The sequence below is a fragment of the Phyllobates terribilis genome, unplaced genomic scaffold, assembly GCF_046119375.1.
Source record: "Phyllobates terribilis strain yellow unplaced genomic scaffold, ASM4611937v1 Scaffold_8__6_contigs__length_399053987, whole genome shotgun sequence".
NCBI lineage: Eukaryota > Metazoa > Chordata > Amphibia > Anura > Dendrobatidae > Phyllobates > Phyllobates terribilis.
In genome coordinates this window covers 82,604,910-82,621,001 of record NW_027362768.1, presented here as the reverse complement: position 1 = coordinate 82,621,001, position 16,092 = coordinate 82,604,910, and the positions used below count along the sequence as shown (strand labels likewise).

The following is a 16,092-nucleotide window of genomic DNA, read 5'->3' as shown; positions in this document are numbered from 1 at the left end:
GCCCACACATACAAGGCTTGAGTGGCCCGCATATACAAGGCTTGAGTGGCCCACACATGCAAGGCTTGAGTGGCCTATGCATACAAGGGCGTGGGTGGCACGCACATTCAAGGCTTGAGCGGCCCACGCATACAAGGTTTGATTGGCCTACGCATACAAGGCTTGAGTGGCCCGGATATACAAGGCTTGAGTGGCCCACACATACAAGGCTTGAGTGACCTACACATACAAGGGTGTGGGTGGCCTGCACATACAAGGCTTGAGTGGCCCGCACATACAAGGCTTGAGTAGCCTACATATACAAGGGTGTGGGTGGCCTGCACATACAAGGCTTGAGTGGCCCGCACATACAAGGCTTGAGTGGCCCACACATACAAGGCTTGAGTGGTCTACACATACAAGGCTTGAGTGGTCTACGCATACAAGGCTTGAGTGGTCTACGCATACAAGGCTTGAGTGGCCTGCGCATACAAGGCTTGAGTGGCCCGCGCATACAAGGCTTGAGTGGCCCGCGCATACAAGGCTTGAGTGGCCCATGCATACAAGGCTTGAGTGGCCTACGCATACAAAGTTTGATTGGCCTACGCATACAAGGCTTGAGTGGCCCGCATATACAAGGCTTGAGTGGCCCACGCATACAAGGCTTGAGTGGCCTACGCATACAAGGGTGTGGGTGGCCCGCACATGCAAGGCTTGAGTGGCCTACGTATACAAGGCTTGAGTGGCCCGCACATACAAGGCTTGAGTGGCCCGCACATACAAGGCTTGAGTGGCCTACGCATACAAGGCTTGAGTGGCCTACGCATACAAGGTTTGATTGGCCTACGCATACAAGGTTTGATTGGCCCACACATGCAAGGCTTGAGTGGCCTACGCATACAAGGGCGTGGGTGGCACGCACATACAAGGCTTGAGCGGCCCACGCATACAAGGTTTGATTGGCCTACGCATACAAGGCTTGAGTGGCCCGGATATACAAGGCTTGAGTGGCCCACACATACAAGGCTTGAGTGACCTACACATACAAGGGTGTGGGTGGCCTGCACATACAAGGCTTGAGTGGCCCGCACATACAAGGCTTGAGTAGCCTACATATACAAGGGTGTGGGTGGCCTGCACATACAAGGCTTGAGTGGCCCGCACATACAAGGCTTGAGTGGCCCACACATACAAGGCTTGAGTGGTCTACACATACAAGGCTTGAGTGGTCTACGCATACAAGGCTTGAGTGGTCTACGCATACAAGGCTTGAGTGGTCTACGCATACAAGGCTTGAGTGGTCTACGCATACAAGGCTTGAGTGGCCTGCGCATACAAGGCTTGAGTGGCCCGCGCATACAAGGCTTGAGTGGCCCACGCATACAAGGCTTGAGTGGCCCACGCATACAAGGCTTGAGTGGCCTACGCATACAAGGGTGTGGGTGGCCCGCACATACAAGGCTTGAGTGGCCTACGCATACAAGGTTTGATTGGCCTACGCATACAAGGTTTGATTGGCCTACGCATACAAGGCTTGAGTGGCCCGCATATACAAGGCTTGAGTGGCCCGCATATACAAGGCTTGAGTGGCCCACACATACAAGGCTTGAGTGGCCTACTCATACAAGGGTGTGGGTGGCCCGCACATACAAGGCTTGAGTGGCCCGCACATACAAGGCTTGAGTGGCCCGCATATACAAGGCTTGAGTGGCCCACGCATACAAGGCTTGAGTGGCCTACGCATACAAGGGTGTGGGTGGCCCGCACATACAAGGCTTGAGTGGCCTACGCATACAAGGCTTGAGTGGCCTACGCATACAAGGCTTGAGTGACCTGCGCATACAAGGCTTGAGTGGCCCGCACATACAATGCTTGAGTGGCCTACGCATACAAGGCTTGAGTGGCCTACGCATACAAGGTTTGAGTGGCCCGCGCATACAAGGTTTGAGTGGCCTACGCATACAAGGTTTGATTGGCCTACGCATACAAGGCTTGAGTGGCCCGCATATACAAGGCTTGAGTGGCCCGCATATACAAGGCTTGAGTGGCCCGCATATACAAGGCTTGAGTGGCCCACACATACAAGGCTTGAGTGGCCTACTCATACAAGGATGTGGGTGGCCCGCACATACAAGGCTTCAGTGGCCTACGCATACAAGGCTTGAGTGGCCCGCGCATACAAGGCTTGAGTGGCCTACGCATACAAGGGTGTGGGTGGCCCGAACATACAAGGCTTGAGTGGCCCGCACATACAAGGCTTGAGTGGCTTGCACAGGCCTTACGGAACAACCAATTCCAAGTCAGGACTACTTTATCATCTGATCCATCTTTGACACAAATCCTTTTAGACACACTACATAATCTTATGGAAAAACCGACATGTAATCTATTTTGGGAGAAAGAGATTAACTATAAGGGGAGAACCTCCCCTGATTGTAAGTTATATCTCGATCCGCCTATTGGTAAACCCAAAATGACATAAAAGGGATTTTGTATCATAAAATGTAAATTTTATTAAATATTGTTTTAAGTTACATAAAGACAGTGAATACGAGAAAGGGAGGGTAGGTAAGGGAGAGGACAGCTATAGAGGCAGGATAAGATAGAAAAAATCCTGCAAGGAGACTAACATCCCCAAACCAGCATAGATTATATGACAAATATAGGTATATATTGCCAGCCAGGTAACATAATGATAAAAAATATTTCCAAGCCTAGATCATATCAAATAATACCTTAAAATGAAGGGCATCATTAGCAGTAAGTAGGTATAATATTTAGCGTTCAAGGCAGTATCCTTATAAGGTAAGTCAGTGACAGTAAAGGGTATAGCGTGTAGCATGAAAAAAAGCCATAATAGACTATAGATTCAGAGGTTACACTGTAAGAGTATCCTTATTGTCAAATCTAGAGCAGCACGCACCCCCCAGCATCTCAGTGCACGCTGCCTTAGATCACATTGACATGGCACAAGGTAATGGAAACCTTATAGAGCTGCTGCTCTAGATTTGACAATAAGGATACTCTTACTCTGAATCTATAGTCTATTATGGCTTTTTTTCATGCTACACGCTATACCCTTTACTGTCACTGACTTACCTTATAAGGATACTGCCTTGAACGCTAAATATTATACCTACTTACTGCTAATGATGCCCTTCATTTTAAGGTATTATTTGATATGATCTAGGCTTGGAAATATTTTTTATCATTATGTTACCTGGCTGGCAATATATACCTATATTTGTCATATAATCTATGCTGGTTTGGGGATGTTAGTCTCCTTGCAGGATTTTTTCTATCTTATCCTGCCTCTATAGCTGTCCTCTCCCTTACCTACCCTCCCTTTCTCGTATTCACTGTCTTTATGTAACTTAAAACAATATTTAATAAAATTTACATTTTATGATACAAAATCCCTTTTATGTCATTTTGGGTTTACCAATAGGCGGATCGAGATATAACTTACAATCAGGGGAGGTTCTCCCCTTATAGTTAATCTCTTTCTCCCAAAATAGATTACATGTCAGTTTTTCTAGTTTTATAGGGATCACGGACCATATATTACATGGTCGGCTTGTAGGTTTTCATAATCTTATGGAAAGCCTTTATAAAATGATAGCCACAAAAGAGGTCAACCTCCATATTAATGGTTTTAAAATGGGACTATTTTACAAGCTCAGTTAATAGTGATGCTTATTTGTCCGGTCTCCCCATATTGTGGTAACCATAGCATGTTGAATATATGCTCAGTGTGGCTGAAGACCAAAAAACACTTGAAGAAAATGCAATTTTCCACGCTACTACAGCTATGGGCCCATGGCAGGGATAGAATCTAATGAGCACTACACTATACAACAACAGGCCTTCATAAGGCTATGTCACTAGAAAAATAAAAATGGTATGGCTCTTGGAATTCAAGAAAAAAAAACATTACTTGATTCTTACTATCAAAAAAGGCCCTATAAATTTAAAAATAAATTATTTTTTCGCAGCGACTTTAGCTATGGTGGTCCGTCAGCTTTTGTTTTGCCCACGATAGCCTTTAGAACCATCGGCACATCATGACGGGCTATGTCTGGGGCTACAGGGCGAGCCTTCCTCTTCTCTTAATATAGACGCTGCAGTCCTACAATTATCCACCTGTCCTACTGCTCATTGGCAGTGAGCTAATCAAGCGCCAATTAAGCGCACAGCTGTATAGCATTAACAAATGTCATCCGAGTGCAGTCCGATTACCATGGACAGAGACAATGGAGAAGATGGAGAAATTACTTTCTTCGTATCCTCCGCAGCTGTGCTGCAATTCTTTCATGCGAGAGAATCGGAGCACAGAGCACTGGCACTTGGATCAAACTCTGATGGAGTTTGATCCGAGAATATTTGCATAATTGGCCCCGATTCTCTCGCATGACAGAATCGACGGCAGTGTGACCCCAGCCTTACTATAGTTATATCTACTGCACGTTAGGCTTTCTGATATTTCCCATGGTGCACATTAGTGGAAAGTGCTTTATTGAATCATTCCCACAGACAATGTAAGTTAAAGGGAATCAGTCACCAGGTTTATGTCCCCAGCATGATATAGGGGCAGAAACCCTGAATTCAGAAATGTGTCACTTACTTGGCTGTGTGCTGCAGTTTTGATTAAAAACTATACTGCTGCAGATGTAGCAGTTCTCTAAATGCTGAGCTCTGTATAACCCCGCCCACACTCCTGATTGACAGCTTTCTGTGTACGCTGTGTATAGGCAGAAAGCTACCAATCAGTGATGGGGGTGTGGTTGGACTACATAACAGCAACTTAACTAGTCCTCTAGTGATAACATCCTGCTGATAAAACAGTGATTTTTATAAAAACTACACTAAGTAACCCAGTAAGGGACACATCACTGGAATCAGGGTCTCTGCCCCTTATATTATGCTGCTCTCAGATTAGGTAGCAGAAACCTGGTGACTGATTCCCTTTAGATGCATATTACCAAAGTAAATATATGCTACTGTTAACTATTGAAGAGGCCGTGGGGAGCTTAAAGAAAGGTTCACGTTAAAAAAGGAGATCCTGTCATCAGATTCATTCTGCTCAAATCACAGGCAGCATGAATCAGACACTATGGCACCGATTCATCAAGACCAGCGTTGTTCACACCAGTGTTGAAGAGGGGACATGCTGGAGCCAGACATTCATGATCCATTAAGAGACACACACCTCTTACTGGATCCAGCATGTCTGAAAAGTGGTGAGTGCCTCCCCACTAGTCTTACTCCAGTTATGGCACCAGGAACGCTGCTGCTCGTCATGAATTTGGCGAGCAGGGGTTGCCATGTCCCTCTCTCACCCCAGCTCTGGCCACTTTGTTGTTGTTTGGCGGAAAAAGCATGAGACCGCCAAAAGTCGCAAAGTGTTAGCACAGCCTCATGTTGCACCAAAATTTTGCGCCAGACTTCGTAAAAGCTTTGATGAATCGGGACCTACAGTACAGACCAAAAGTTTGGACACACCTTCTCATTTAAAGATTTTTCTGTATTTTCATGACTATGAAAATTGTACATTCACACTGAAGGCATCAAAACTATGAATTAACACATGTGGAATTATATACTTAACAAAAAAGTGTGAAACAACTGAAAATATGTCTTATATTCTAGGTTCTTCAAAGTAGCCACCTTTTGCTTTGATGACTGCTTTGCACACTCTTGGCATTCTCTTGATGAGCTTCAATAGGTAGTCACCGGAAATGGTCTTCCAACAATCTTGAAGGAGTTCCCAGAGATGCTTAGCACTTGTTGGCCCTTTTGCCTTCACTCTGCGGTCCAGCTCACCCCAAACCATCTCGATTGGGTTCAGGTCTGGTGACTGTGGAGGCCAGGTCATCTGGCGTAGCACCCCATCACTCTCCCTCTTGGTCAAATAGCCCTTACACAGCCTGGAGGTGTGTTTGGGGTCATTGTCCTGTTAAAAAATAAATGATGTTCCAACTAAACGCAAACCGGATGGAATAACATGCCGCTGCAAGATGCTGTGGTAGCCATGCTGGTTCAGTATGCCTTCAATTTTGAAGAAATCCTCAACAGTGTCACCAGCAAAGCACCCCCACACCATCACACCTCCTCCTCCATGCTTCACGGTGGGAACCAGGCATGTAGAGTCTATCCGTTCACCTTTTCTGCGTCGCACAAAGACACGGTGGTTGGAACCAAAGATCTCAAATTTGGACTCATCAGACCAAAGCACAGATTTCCACTGGTCTAATGTCCATTCCTTGTGTTCTTTAGCCCAAACAAGTCTATTCTGCTTGTTGCCTGTCCTTAGCAGTGGTTTCCTAGCAGCTATTTTACCATGAAGGCCTGCTGCACAAAGTCTCCTCTTAACAGGTGTTGAAGAGATGTGTTTGCTGCTAGAACTCTGTGTGGCATTGACCTGGTCTCTAATCTGAACTGCTGTTAACCTGCAATTTCTGAGGCTGGTGACTCGGAGAAACTTATCCTCAGAAGCAGAGGTGACTCTTGGTCTTCGTTTCTTGGGACGGTCCTCATATGAGCCAGTTTCTTTGTAGCGCTTGATGGTTTTTGCAACTGCACTTGGGGACACTTTCAAAGTTTTCCCAATTTTTCGCACTGACTGACCTTCATTTCTTAAAGTAATGATGGGCACTCATTTTTCTTTACTTAGAATTTGTATTATGGCAAGAAAAAAGCAGCTAACAGTCTATTCAGTAGGACTATCAGCTGTGTATCCACCAGACTTCTGCACAACACAACTGATGGTCCCAACCCCATTTATAAGGCAAGAAATCCCACTTATTGAACCTGACAGGGCACACCTGTGAAGTGAAAACCATTTCCGGTGACTACCTCTTGAAGCTCATCAAGAGAATTCCAAGAGTGTGCAAAGCAGTCATCAAAGCAAAAGGTGGCTACTTTGAAGAACCTAGAATATAAGACATATTTTCAGTTGTTTCACACTTTTTTGTTAAGTATTTAATTCCACATGTGTTAATTCATAGTTTTGATGCCTTCAATGTGAATGTACAATTTTCATAGTCATGAAAATACAGAAAATTCTTGAAATGAGAAGGTGTGTCCAAACTTTTGGTCTGTACTGTATATGCATGATTGCAGCAATGTATGTGAAACTCTACTGTGCTTCAAAGAAAATATAGATGCTGTAACAGCTGGTTACTATGTGTCTCGGCTGACTAGTCCAATGTAAACCCAGGCCAGTTTATCCCCTCCCCCATCCCTTTGACTGACATGTCTCTCTTTGTACACAAATAGCGAGACTTGTTAGTGAGTTGGAGTGGGGTGGGGAGAAGCCGACCTGGGTCCACATTGAAGTGGTCCACCAAGGCACTTAGTATGTTTTCTCTGGAATGCCTTAAAGGGGTTGTCCGGTCTAAGATGATAAGTCTGCTATCAATCTGTGTGACTGCAGACTTATGAATCTCCCCCAATACATGCACTGTGCACTGCGAGGATTGGCCGGTTTCTGAGCCGGGACCGGCAGTGATATATGCTTTATGCATTCTCCAGGCCAGAACCCAACTAGTAGGCATGACCTCGCTCGCTCCATACACTTGTATTGAGCCAAGGCCGTCAAGTGACGTGGCCGTCAAGTGGGCGCAGCCTTGCTCAATACAAGTGTATGGAGTGAGGCCGCGCATACTGGTCGGGTTCTGGCCTGGAGTATGCTTATCGAATATATCAACGGCTGTTCCCAGCTCAGAAACCAGCCAATCCTCGCAGCACCCAGGTCTAATATGATAAGTCTGCATGCAGTCTGCGTGACTGCAGACTTATGAATCACCCCAGATTCATAAGTCTCACACGCCTTGTCGCGGTTGCTCGGCATGCATGAGTTGGCCAATTTATGTGCTAAGTATCTTTGTGATATCATTTATTTTGATAGATCAGGTAGGGGAGTTAGGTGAGATGGAGGAAAGATGATGAGTTCAGTTTTGTTTACATTGAGCTTTAGGAAGCATGATGAGAAGAAGGAGGATATGGCCGATAGACAGTCATGGATTTTGGACAGCATAGAGGTGACATCTGGGCCAGAGAGGTAGATCTGGGTATCATCAGCGTATAGATTGTACTGGAAGCCATGGGACTTCATGAGTTGTCCCAGGCCAAAAGTATAGATTGAGAAGAGTAAAGGTCCCAGGACAGAGCCTTGGGGGACACCAAAAGAGAGAGGGTGGATGAGGAGGTAGTATGGGAGTGGGAGACGCTAAATGTGCGGTTGGAGAAGTATGCGGAGATCCATGGAGAGGGTTAGGTCTTTGATGCCAAAGGAAGAGAGGATCTGTAGTAGGAGGTAGTGGTCAACTGTGTTGAAGGCCGAGGACAGGTCTAGAATGAGGAGTATAGAGAATTGTCTGTTAGCTTTGGCGGTAAGTAAGTCATTAGTAATTTTGATCAGGGCAGTTTTAAACGAGTGGTAGGGGCGGAAGCCCAAGGATGCTGGTACCAAGTCTCCAGTTACTCCATGTGAGCCCAGCAGCCAGTCAGGAGCCACTATGGGACTGCTGCGCTCATACTACTTCCTCTTTTCCGAGGGAAGTGAGTGCACAGCAGCCCAATTGCGCTCGTGATTGGCTGCAGGGCTCACATGTCATAACAATGTCACACAAGACTCAGTGCCGACATCGCTGGGCTGACACCGGTGCAGTAGGTGGGTATATGTTACTTTTATTTTACAAGGGGGGGCTATTTAATTTAAAATGTGGCTGCCCATGTAGTGGACATCCCCTTTAATTTTTCACATGTCCGTGTTTCCAGTACGTGTGGTGACAGTTTCCACACGTACTGGAGACACTGAGGCTATGTGCCCACGTTGCGGAAATGAAGCAGAAAATTTCTGCTTCATTTCTGCATGTCCTTTCCCGGAAAAACGCATGCGGAATTCCGCAAGCGTTTATCGCGCGATTTCGACATGCGGAATTGCCTTGCGTTTTTTATTGCATTGGAAAGGCAATTCCGCATGCGGAAACGCAAAATTAAATGACATGCTGTGGATTTTTGTGCGCATCAAAAACGCTGCAGAAAAATCTGCAGCATTGGCATAGAACTTGCGGATTCTCATTGGGGACCATGGGGTGCGGATTAACAAGCGTTTTACAAGCGTTTCCGCTGCAGAAATTCCGCATCAAATACGCTTGTAAAACGCTACGTGGGCACATAGCCTCACACACACAGACCCATTCAAATTATTGGGTCTGTGCACATGGCAGTGTGTTTCCACGGCCCGTGTGCTCCACACGCTGACATGTCTGTTTTTTTGCGTGTCATCAGTGTGACACGGACTGGCTCCTGGGGATCAGTGTACAGTTCGCTCCGTTCCCAAGCGCCGCGTGCTGAACTCTGCCCTCATCATGGTTCCTGCCGGCACTGTGATCAGCACCAGCAGGGACAATGCCGGGGAGAATGAGCCGCTCCAACTCTGGGGCCCGCTCGCTGGAGCGGCTCATTCTCCCCGGCATCAGTGGTCCGAGAATTACAGCGGGGGACACTTAGAACAGATGAGTATACGGATTTTATTATTTTAATCTTATTTTTACACAGGGGCACTGTGGGAGCAAACTACTACTACCCTCATCATTGTCCTTGCTGGTGCTGAGCGCAGCACTGGCAGGAACCATGATGAGGGCAGCGTTCAGCACCCGGCGCTTGAGAACAGTGTTAACTGTACACTGATTCTCAGTCGCCAGTCCGTGTGATCCTGATGCGGCACACGGTTGCCACACGTGTGATACACGGGACATGGATATCTCCGTTACCGGTTTTTCCGGTATCGGAAATATACAGATATGTGAAACCGGCCTTATATAAAGGCGCAATTTGAGCAAAATTCTGAATTAACCTTTAACAGGTGTATTGAATGTGTTTAAAAAATGTGCTGACGTAATGTCTGTCAATGTATCATTAAGGTGCTGCATTTAGGGCAGCACAGTGGCTCAGTGGTTAGCCTGTTGCTTTGTAGCGCTGGGGTCTTGGGTTCAAATCCCACCAAGGTCAACATCTGCAAGGAGTTTGTATGTTCTTCCCGTGTTTGTGTGAGTTTCCTCTGGGTTCTCCGGTTTCCTCCCACACTGCTAAGACATACTGATAGGGAATTTAGATTGTGAGCCCCAATGGGGACAGTGATAATAATGTCTGTGCAGCGCTGCGGAATATGATGGCGCTTTATAAGCAAAGCATAATAATAGTAACATTTGGTAAATATTGGGTTTTGGAGCCAAAGTAAGTACTCAACATATTTCATTTAAAATGTTTCTGTCTTTGATAAATGTGGGCCAGAATGTTGCATCTGATCTGTATTGTTGCCATTTTTAGCTCATTAATGTCACTTATCTAGAAAATGAGACTTTTTTTTGCAAATGTATTAAAGAAACTCATTCTTAAATATGTTGTGTACACCAAATGGTTATTGACGCATCCTTTTCTTGTCATATCTAAGTGTTGGTGCAGGTATTAAAAATAGAGTATTAAATGGTGTAAAACATCGTAAAATTCAGCAGACAAACTTATGACAAGGAAATGTCTTAAACTGCGCAAAAATTAGGGTACAAACAAAATGCTAAATGTCCGATATTTAGTTTAATTTAATAATGTTCCATGTTTGCACAGTTCATATATGTATTGTTCTATTTTTACCATTGATATTTCTTCAACATTACAAAAAGAGCAAAACAAATGAACAAATACCGGTGAAATACCGACTACTCGGAATACAATACAGAACAAGAACTGCTATAAGGGTATGAGCAAACGTGAAGTATTTGCTGCAGACATTTCTCCATCAAAAACATGCCTCTTTCTAGGAAGAAGAATGTATTAAAAAAGTATGTTTTTGACTCATTTTTGCGTACTTTTTAATGTGTTTTTTAATGTTTTTTTCATGTTTATTTGCATGGCTGAAACCTTTGCAAAAGCTCTGAAAGAATTGACATGCTGCAGATATGAACCAACTTCATATTGGCAAGAAATAAAATAACCAACATGTGATATGACATCTCAGAAACCATGCACTTTGCTGGGAAAGTAAAATGCTGCACTTTTCGTGGCAAAAAAAAAAGCAAGACGACGTGTGAACAAGCCCTAATACAGAAAAAAAGTGTAAAAATAGAAAAGATCCATGAAATTTATATGTATTTCATTTGCATTTTTGCTCCTGAATTTTTTTTTATGGGTTGCAGTTTTTAGAGGTTTTTTTAGGGAAAAATGCATTATTCTGTCACAATAGTTTTTAGGGTTCAATTTAGGGTGGTGGTGGGCAAATGCGCCCCAGGCACTATGTGTGACTATACACAAGTATGAATGAGATAAGCACATTGCAAAGTCATATGGAAAAGCATCACTGCTGTATTATCAAATAATTGTATCATAGTAAATATTGTTGGAACAGTAGAATGATTTTTTTTTACCCAGAAAACAATAGCCGGTATCACACAGAGCATGATGTTCTGCCCCCTAGTGGGCAGCTAACACTGGTGGGGGGTTAATCTGTTCTTATGATTAGTTTACTCCATGATATGGCTAGTATCAGTGAATATATGCCATGGCTGGGAGGTGTGAGCTATGGACAGTGTGTGTAATATCCTCCCAGCTAGGAGGGAGGGCCCAGGCGCTGCGTGTGTACATGGCCCAGAGGAGGAGGACACTGGGAGGTCCCTGCTCTTTGCACTGTCCTGACTCTGTCCCTCTCTGCACGTCCTACATTCTGTCTGAGCCTCAGGGACATTTAGAGGGTCTTTGAAGGGGGAGTCCGTGAGGAGGAGGTGAGATGCATATATATTTAGATTGTTTGCTGGATAACAGGGATGGTTTACATGCCAACATGGTGTTATTAGTGCTTCTGCTATTCCTTGGGCACACGGACTGTGACAGCGCCTGTGTGTGGCTGCACACCTTCCACACTGATCCCAGCCCGCAGTGTAGGGTCTCCTGGTTATTTCCCTGCAGGGACGCCGGCCTGGGCTTCTCATTGCTTAGCTGGGACAGGTTTCAGCAATGTAAGCGTGCACTCTCCTTAATGGAGCACGCCAGTTTTACTTTTTTCTATTGGCTCTTGATTTGATTTTAGCATTTTTTTTTTTACAGGGGTCACTTGTACGTTATTGTTACACCTGCCCGCGATCTGATAAGGACACCAGAGCCAGGACGCCACAATGGAGCCCGCTAAGCAGGTCCGGGTACTGATGCTAAACGACATGGAGAAGTTGGAGAAAAGACTCTTTAGGCTCGAACAAGGTAAAACCCCCGGACAGACTGTGGCTCTCAATTACTAATGTTATGTAAGCCTACCCAGACATATATTATGGCGCTGCTCAAGTAGCAGTTTTTTAATATTGGGTCATCTCAATCTGCACACTGGATTCAAAGAGAATTTTTTAATACATTATAGTTACTGTAGAAATATGTCTGGACGTCTGGTGTGTGTATGGGCCCCAGAGCTGACAGATCTAGGTGCAGAAGGGGAGAACCTAATGTTCCTCTAACCCGGCTTATGTATCTTTAGCAAATAACTGTTATAAAAATATATAATTATTATGCTATCAGTGTTTAGAGATTGCAATTTAAGCAATTCTCATCGAGTTGACTCAGCTGCACAGTGCAATAAAATAATACCGCACTGCTGTTACAACACTCGCAGTGTGGAAAGCAATTACAAAATGTAAAACTGCAGACAACTGTTCCTTTATGTTTGCAGAAGATCCCAGAGCGGATATGTAACAAAGTGTCAGACTCCAACCTTTGACACAACAAATAAACCCATGCTGATTATCTATCTATCTATCTATCTATCTATCTATCTATCTATCTATCTATCTATCTATCTATCTATCTATCTATCTATCTATCTATCTATCTCTTATCTATCAGTAAGACAATGTGGATGCTGGTGTGACACCAGGATCTTGCTCTGATCCCAGCCCCCAGCTGCTCCTTTGTATTATCCCACCCTGTCTTTGCTGACTCTTTGCAATCACTAACATGTGCTAATTGGCTTGTAATCCACCTGGACCAGATCTTGAAGGTTTATGTAAAGTAACCTGTTTTCCAAGCTAGGAACAGCTGGCCACAGACCTGAGATGTTAAGTGGAGGGCAAATGGTTTAGTCTTCCTACTGTACCTTTGTCAGATACGACCACTAAAGCCCCTCATAGAGGTCAGATCACTGTCGACTGACCCGATTGTTCGGGCAGCAGCTGTCTCCCCATCTAGCCAATACACAGGAACATTTCTGTGTTCTCTATGAGGGAGCCGCTGACGGACCCCTCTAGCGGTGGCTTTTCTCTCTGGGAGCACAAGGATCGGATTTGCCGCACTCTTATCTCCCCTATGCACATTGGACTGTCAGCCGAACCTGCCGATATTAGCGGGTGATGTTAGTCTAATGTGTCCGAGGGGGCCTTAACATTCATGGCCCCGCAGAGTCAACTATTGTTCTTTGTTTTGCCTTTTTAACGACAGATTGGCTTTCAGTCAGCCGACCTTGACACATTAAAATTTCAGCAGATTATCCATGGATATCAGTCATTTGTACACAAACATGGGGCCATTTGCAGGAGAATGCCATATATACAGAAATTATTTGCAATAGTTAATGTCTTAATAATAAACATAATTTTGTATATTTGAGATAATTGAATGATATTGATATAAGATATACTTTTGGTTTTGTGGTGGTATAAGCTGTCTTGGTGTTAGAGCCATAACATGGGCAAGTCACAGGATGAACTTCACACATTATTCACTTCCTAATCCTCATGTAAGACGTATCGTACAGATTTTCTTGCAGATTTCCCAGTTCTGCAGCAGTAATTTTTGGATGTGTCCAAAAATATAGACCTTATAAAGTGTTCCTGCTGCACAAGACGTTCTGAGCCACCGCTGAGAGTGTACCGATATGCCGATATGTACATTCACATATGATCCGTCCCATCCCATACACATTAGACTAACGTCAGCTGAAGCTGCCGATACAATAGCTTCAGCCGACAGGCTGATGTGTATGGGGCTCCCGAGGGAGTCAAGGATCCGGCGTGTCCGATTTCGGACTGGTGATCCCATTGTTCTCCCTGAGATAAGCCTCCACCAGAGGAGTCTAGGCAGAACGAGCGCTGTTGTGTTTGGGAGAGCCAAGCGAGATAGTCGCCGGCGAACGATCGGCTAAACCATTGTTCGGGCCACAGCTATGTAACTTGTATGGTTTGCATTTGTCTATTGGCGGGTTCAACCAACATTTATCTAATGTGTATGTCCAACGAAGGCCGGACCATAGGATAAGGAATACCGTACTGATCCCTTGAGGTCCCCCAGCAATCCCAAGAAGAGGGCTCTGAAACTCTAGAACCAGGCTCTGCAGAGCTCCTTCTTGAATGGAGTAGAGGTGGACATGCTCGACCTCAGCACCATTCATTATTTATGAGACGTGGGTAGAAAGCCCAGGACAGCACTCGTCTATTTCTGGCAGTCCCATAGATAATGAATGAAGTAGAGATTGAGCAGCATGGTGGCTCAGTGATTAGCACTGTTGCTTTGCAGCATTGAGGTCCCGAGTTCAAATCCCACATCCCACAAAGGACAACATCTGCCAGGAGTTTGTATGTTCTCCCCATGTTTGCCTGGGTTTCCTCCGGGTTCTCCGGATTCCTCCCACACTCCAAAGACATACTGGAGCCAACAAATCTGAGCATGTTAATATTAAAGATATTTTTCCTGAGACACACCTAAACTATAGATTACCAACAAAGAAATAATATGGTGCACTAAAGTCTCATAAAACAACTTTTATTGGAATTATAAATAAATATAAAACAATCAATAAAACAGCAGAGTAACCCAATGAAGGACCAGATGTATTAAATATACAAACACTAAGCTGTATATTGTTAGGTAAGAGAAACTTCCTAGTGTCAAGATAGATTTACAATAACTGTGTATTATACTCCAGTGGGAAGATAAGCATATCAAGAATATAATAGTAATAAGGCACTTACATGTTGTACACGTTTCACCCTTTCTTCATCAGGGGGCATGACTTTAGTGCACCATATTGTTTCTTTGTCGGTAATCCAATGACATACTGGTAAGGAATTTAGATTGTGAATCCCAATGGGGACAGTGATAATAATGTCTGTAAAACGCTGTGGAATATGATAGCGCTATATAAGCAAGTAACATAAACAAGTAAAAGAATATGCACTTCTTAGGGTACTTTCACACTACGTTTTATCACCATTCGTTGGTCCTGTTGGGGCTTACGTCCGAACCCCCTGCAAAACTGGATTCAGCCATATACGCCGATGGGGCCATAGACTATAATGGTGCCGATAGTGAACGTGCGCTCTGACGTGCATCATCTCCGGGCATGTACGCTTACTTTAGGTGGACACTCAGACGTAGTAGACTACATCTGGGTGTCCGTCACCAGTAGGCATACATGCCCGAAAATGATGCATGACAGAGCGCATGTTCACTCTGCCGGCATCATTATAGTCTATGGCCCCATCGGCGCATATGGCTGAATCCAGTTTTGCAGGGGGTTCGGACGTAAGCCCCAACAGGACCAACAAACGGTGATAAAACGTAGTGTGAAAGTACCCTAAATCATTCAAGATGGAGCTCTGCAGAGCCTAGTTCTTGAGTTTCAGAGCTCCCTTCTCCGAATTGTTGAGGGACCTCCAGCATTCATTCCATTATCCCTCATCCATTACTATGTAACCTATGGAGCCAGCATGTTCTTCTTCGACACTGGAAGCAATATACAGGGCTGTCTCCTTAGTTCTAGATGTAGGCCCTGCCAGATACCATCCACAAATAATTCTTCTTTTTCAGATGTAAGGTAATAATAAAATATGCTTCCAGTTTTTCAAAATAATACTATCACACAGTGACCAAATAATACATTGGTGCCGAATCACATCGTTGTTCAATAAGTAAGTAGCAGCACCCCACTCATAGTGACTGAGTAATACTATACAGGGACTGAAAAATAACAGCATATTATGGCTGAATAATACCACCAGACAGTGACTGAACTGAATAATACCGCCAAACAGTGACTGGACTGAATAATACCACAAGACAGTGACTGGACTGAATAAT

General features: G+C 44.6%; 1 protein-coding gene across 5 annotated transcripts in view; it reads left to right on the top strand.

Annotated features, from left to right (window-relative positions):
• The window catches only part of AGL (amylo-alpha-1,6-glucosidase and 4-alpha-glucanotransferase), a 162,962-nt gene that overhangs the window by 28,633 nt on the left and 118,237 nt on the right, over positions 1–16,092 (top strand). For 2 of the 5 annotated variants that reach the window (XM_073643067.1, XM_073643069.1), the window contains exons 1-2: positions 11,587–11,759; positions 12,082–12,231. In XM_073643067.1, coding sequence (XP_073499168.1) covers positions 12,150–12,231 — 82 coding nt within the window. In that variant the 5' untranslated portion in view covers positions 11,587–11,759; positions 12,082–12,149. Of the gene's footprint in view, positions 1–11,586; positions 11,760–12,081; positions 12,232–16,092 lie in introns of those variants that run through there. The other 3 variants (XM_073643068.1, XM_073643070.1, XM_073643071.1) reach the window with 2 other exon arrangements.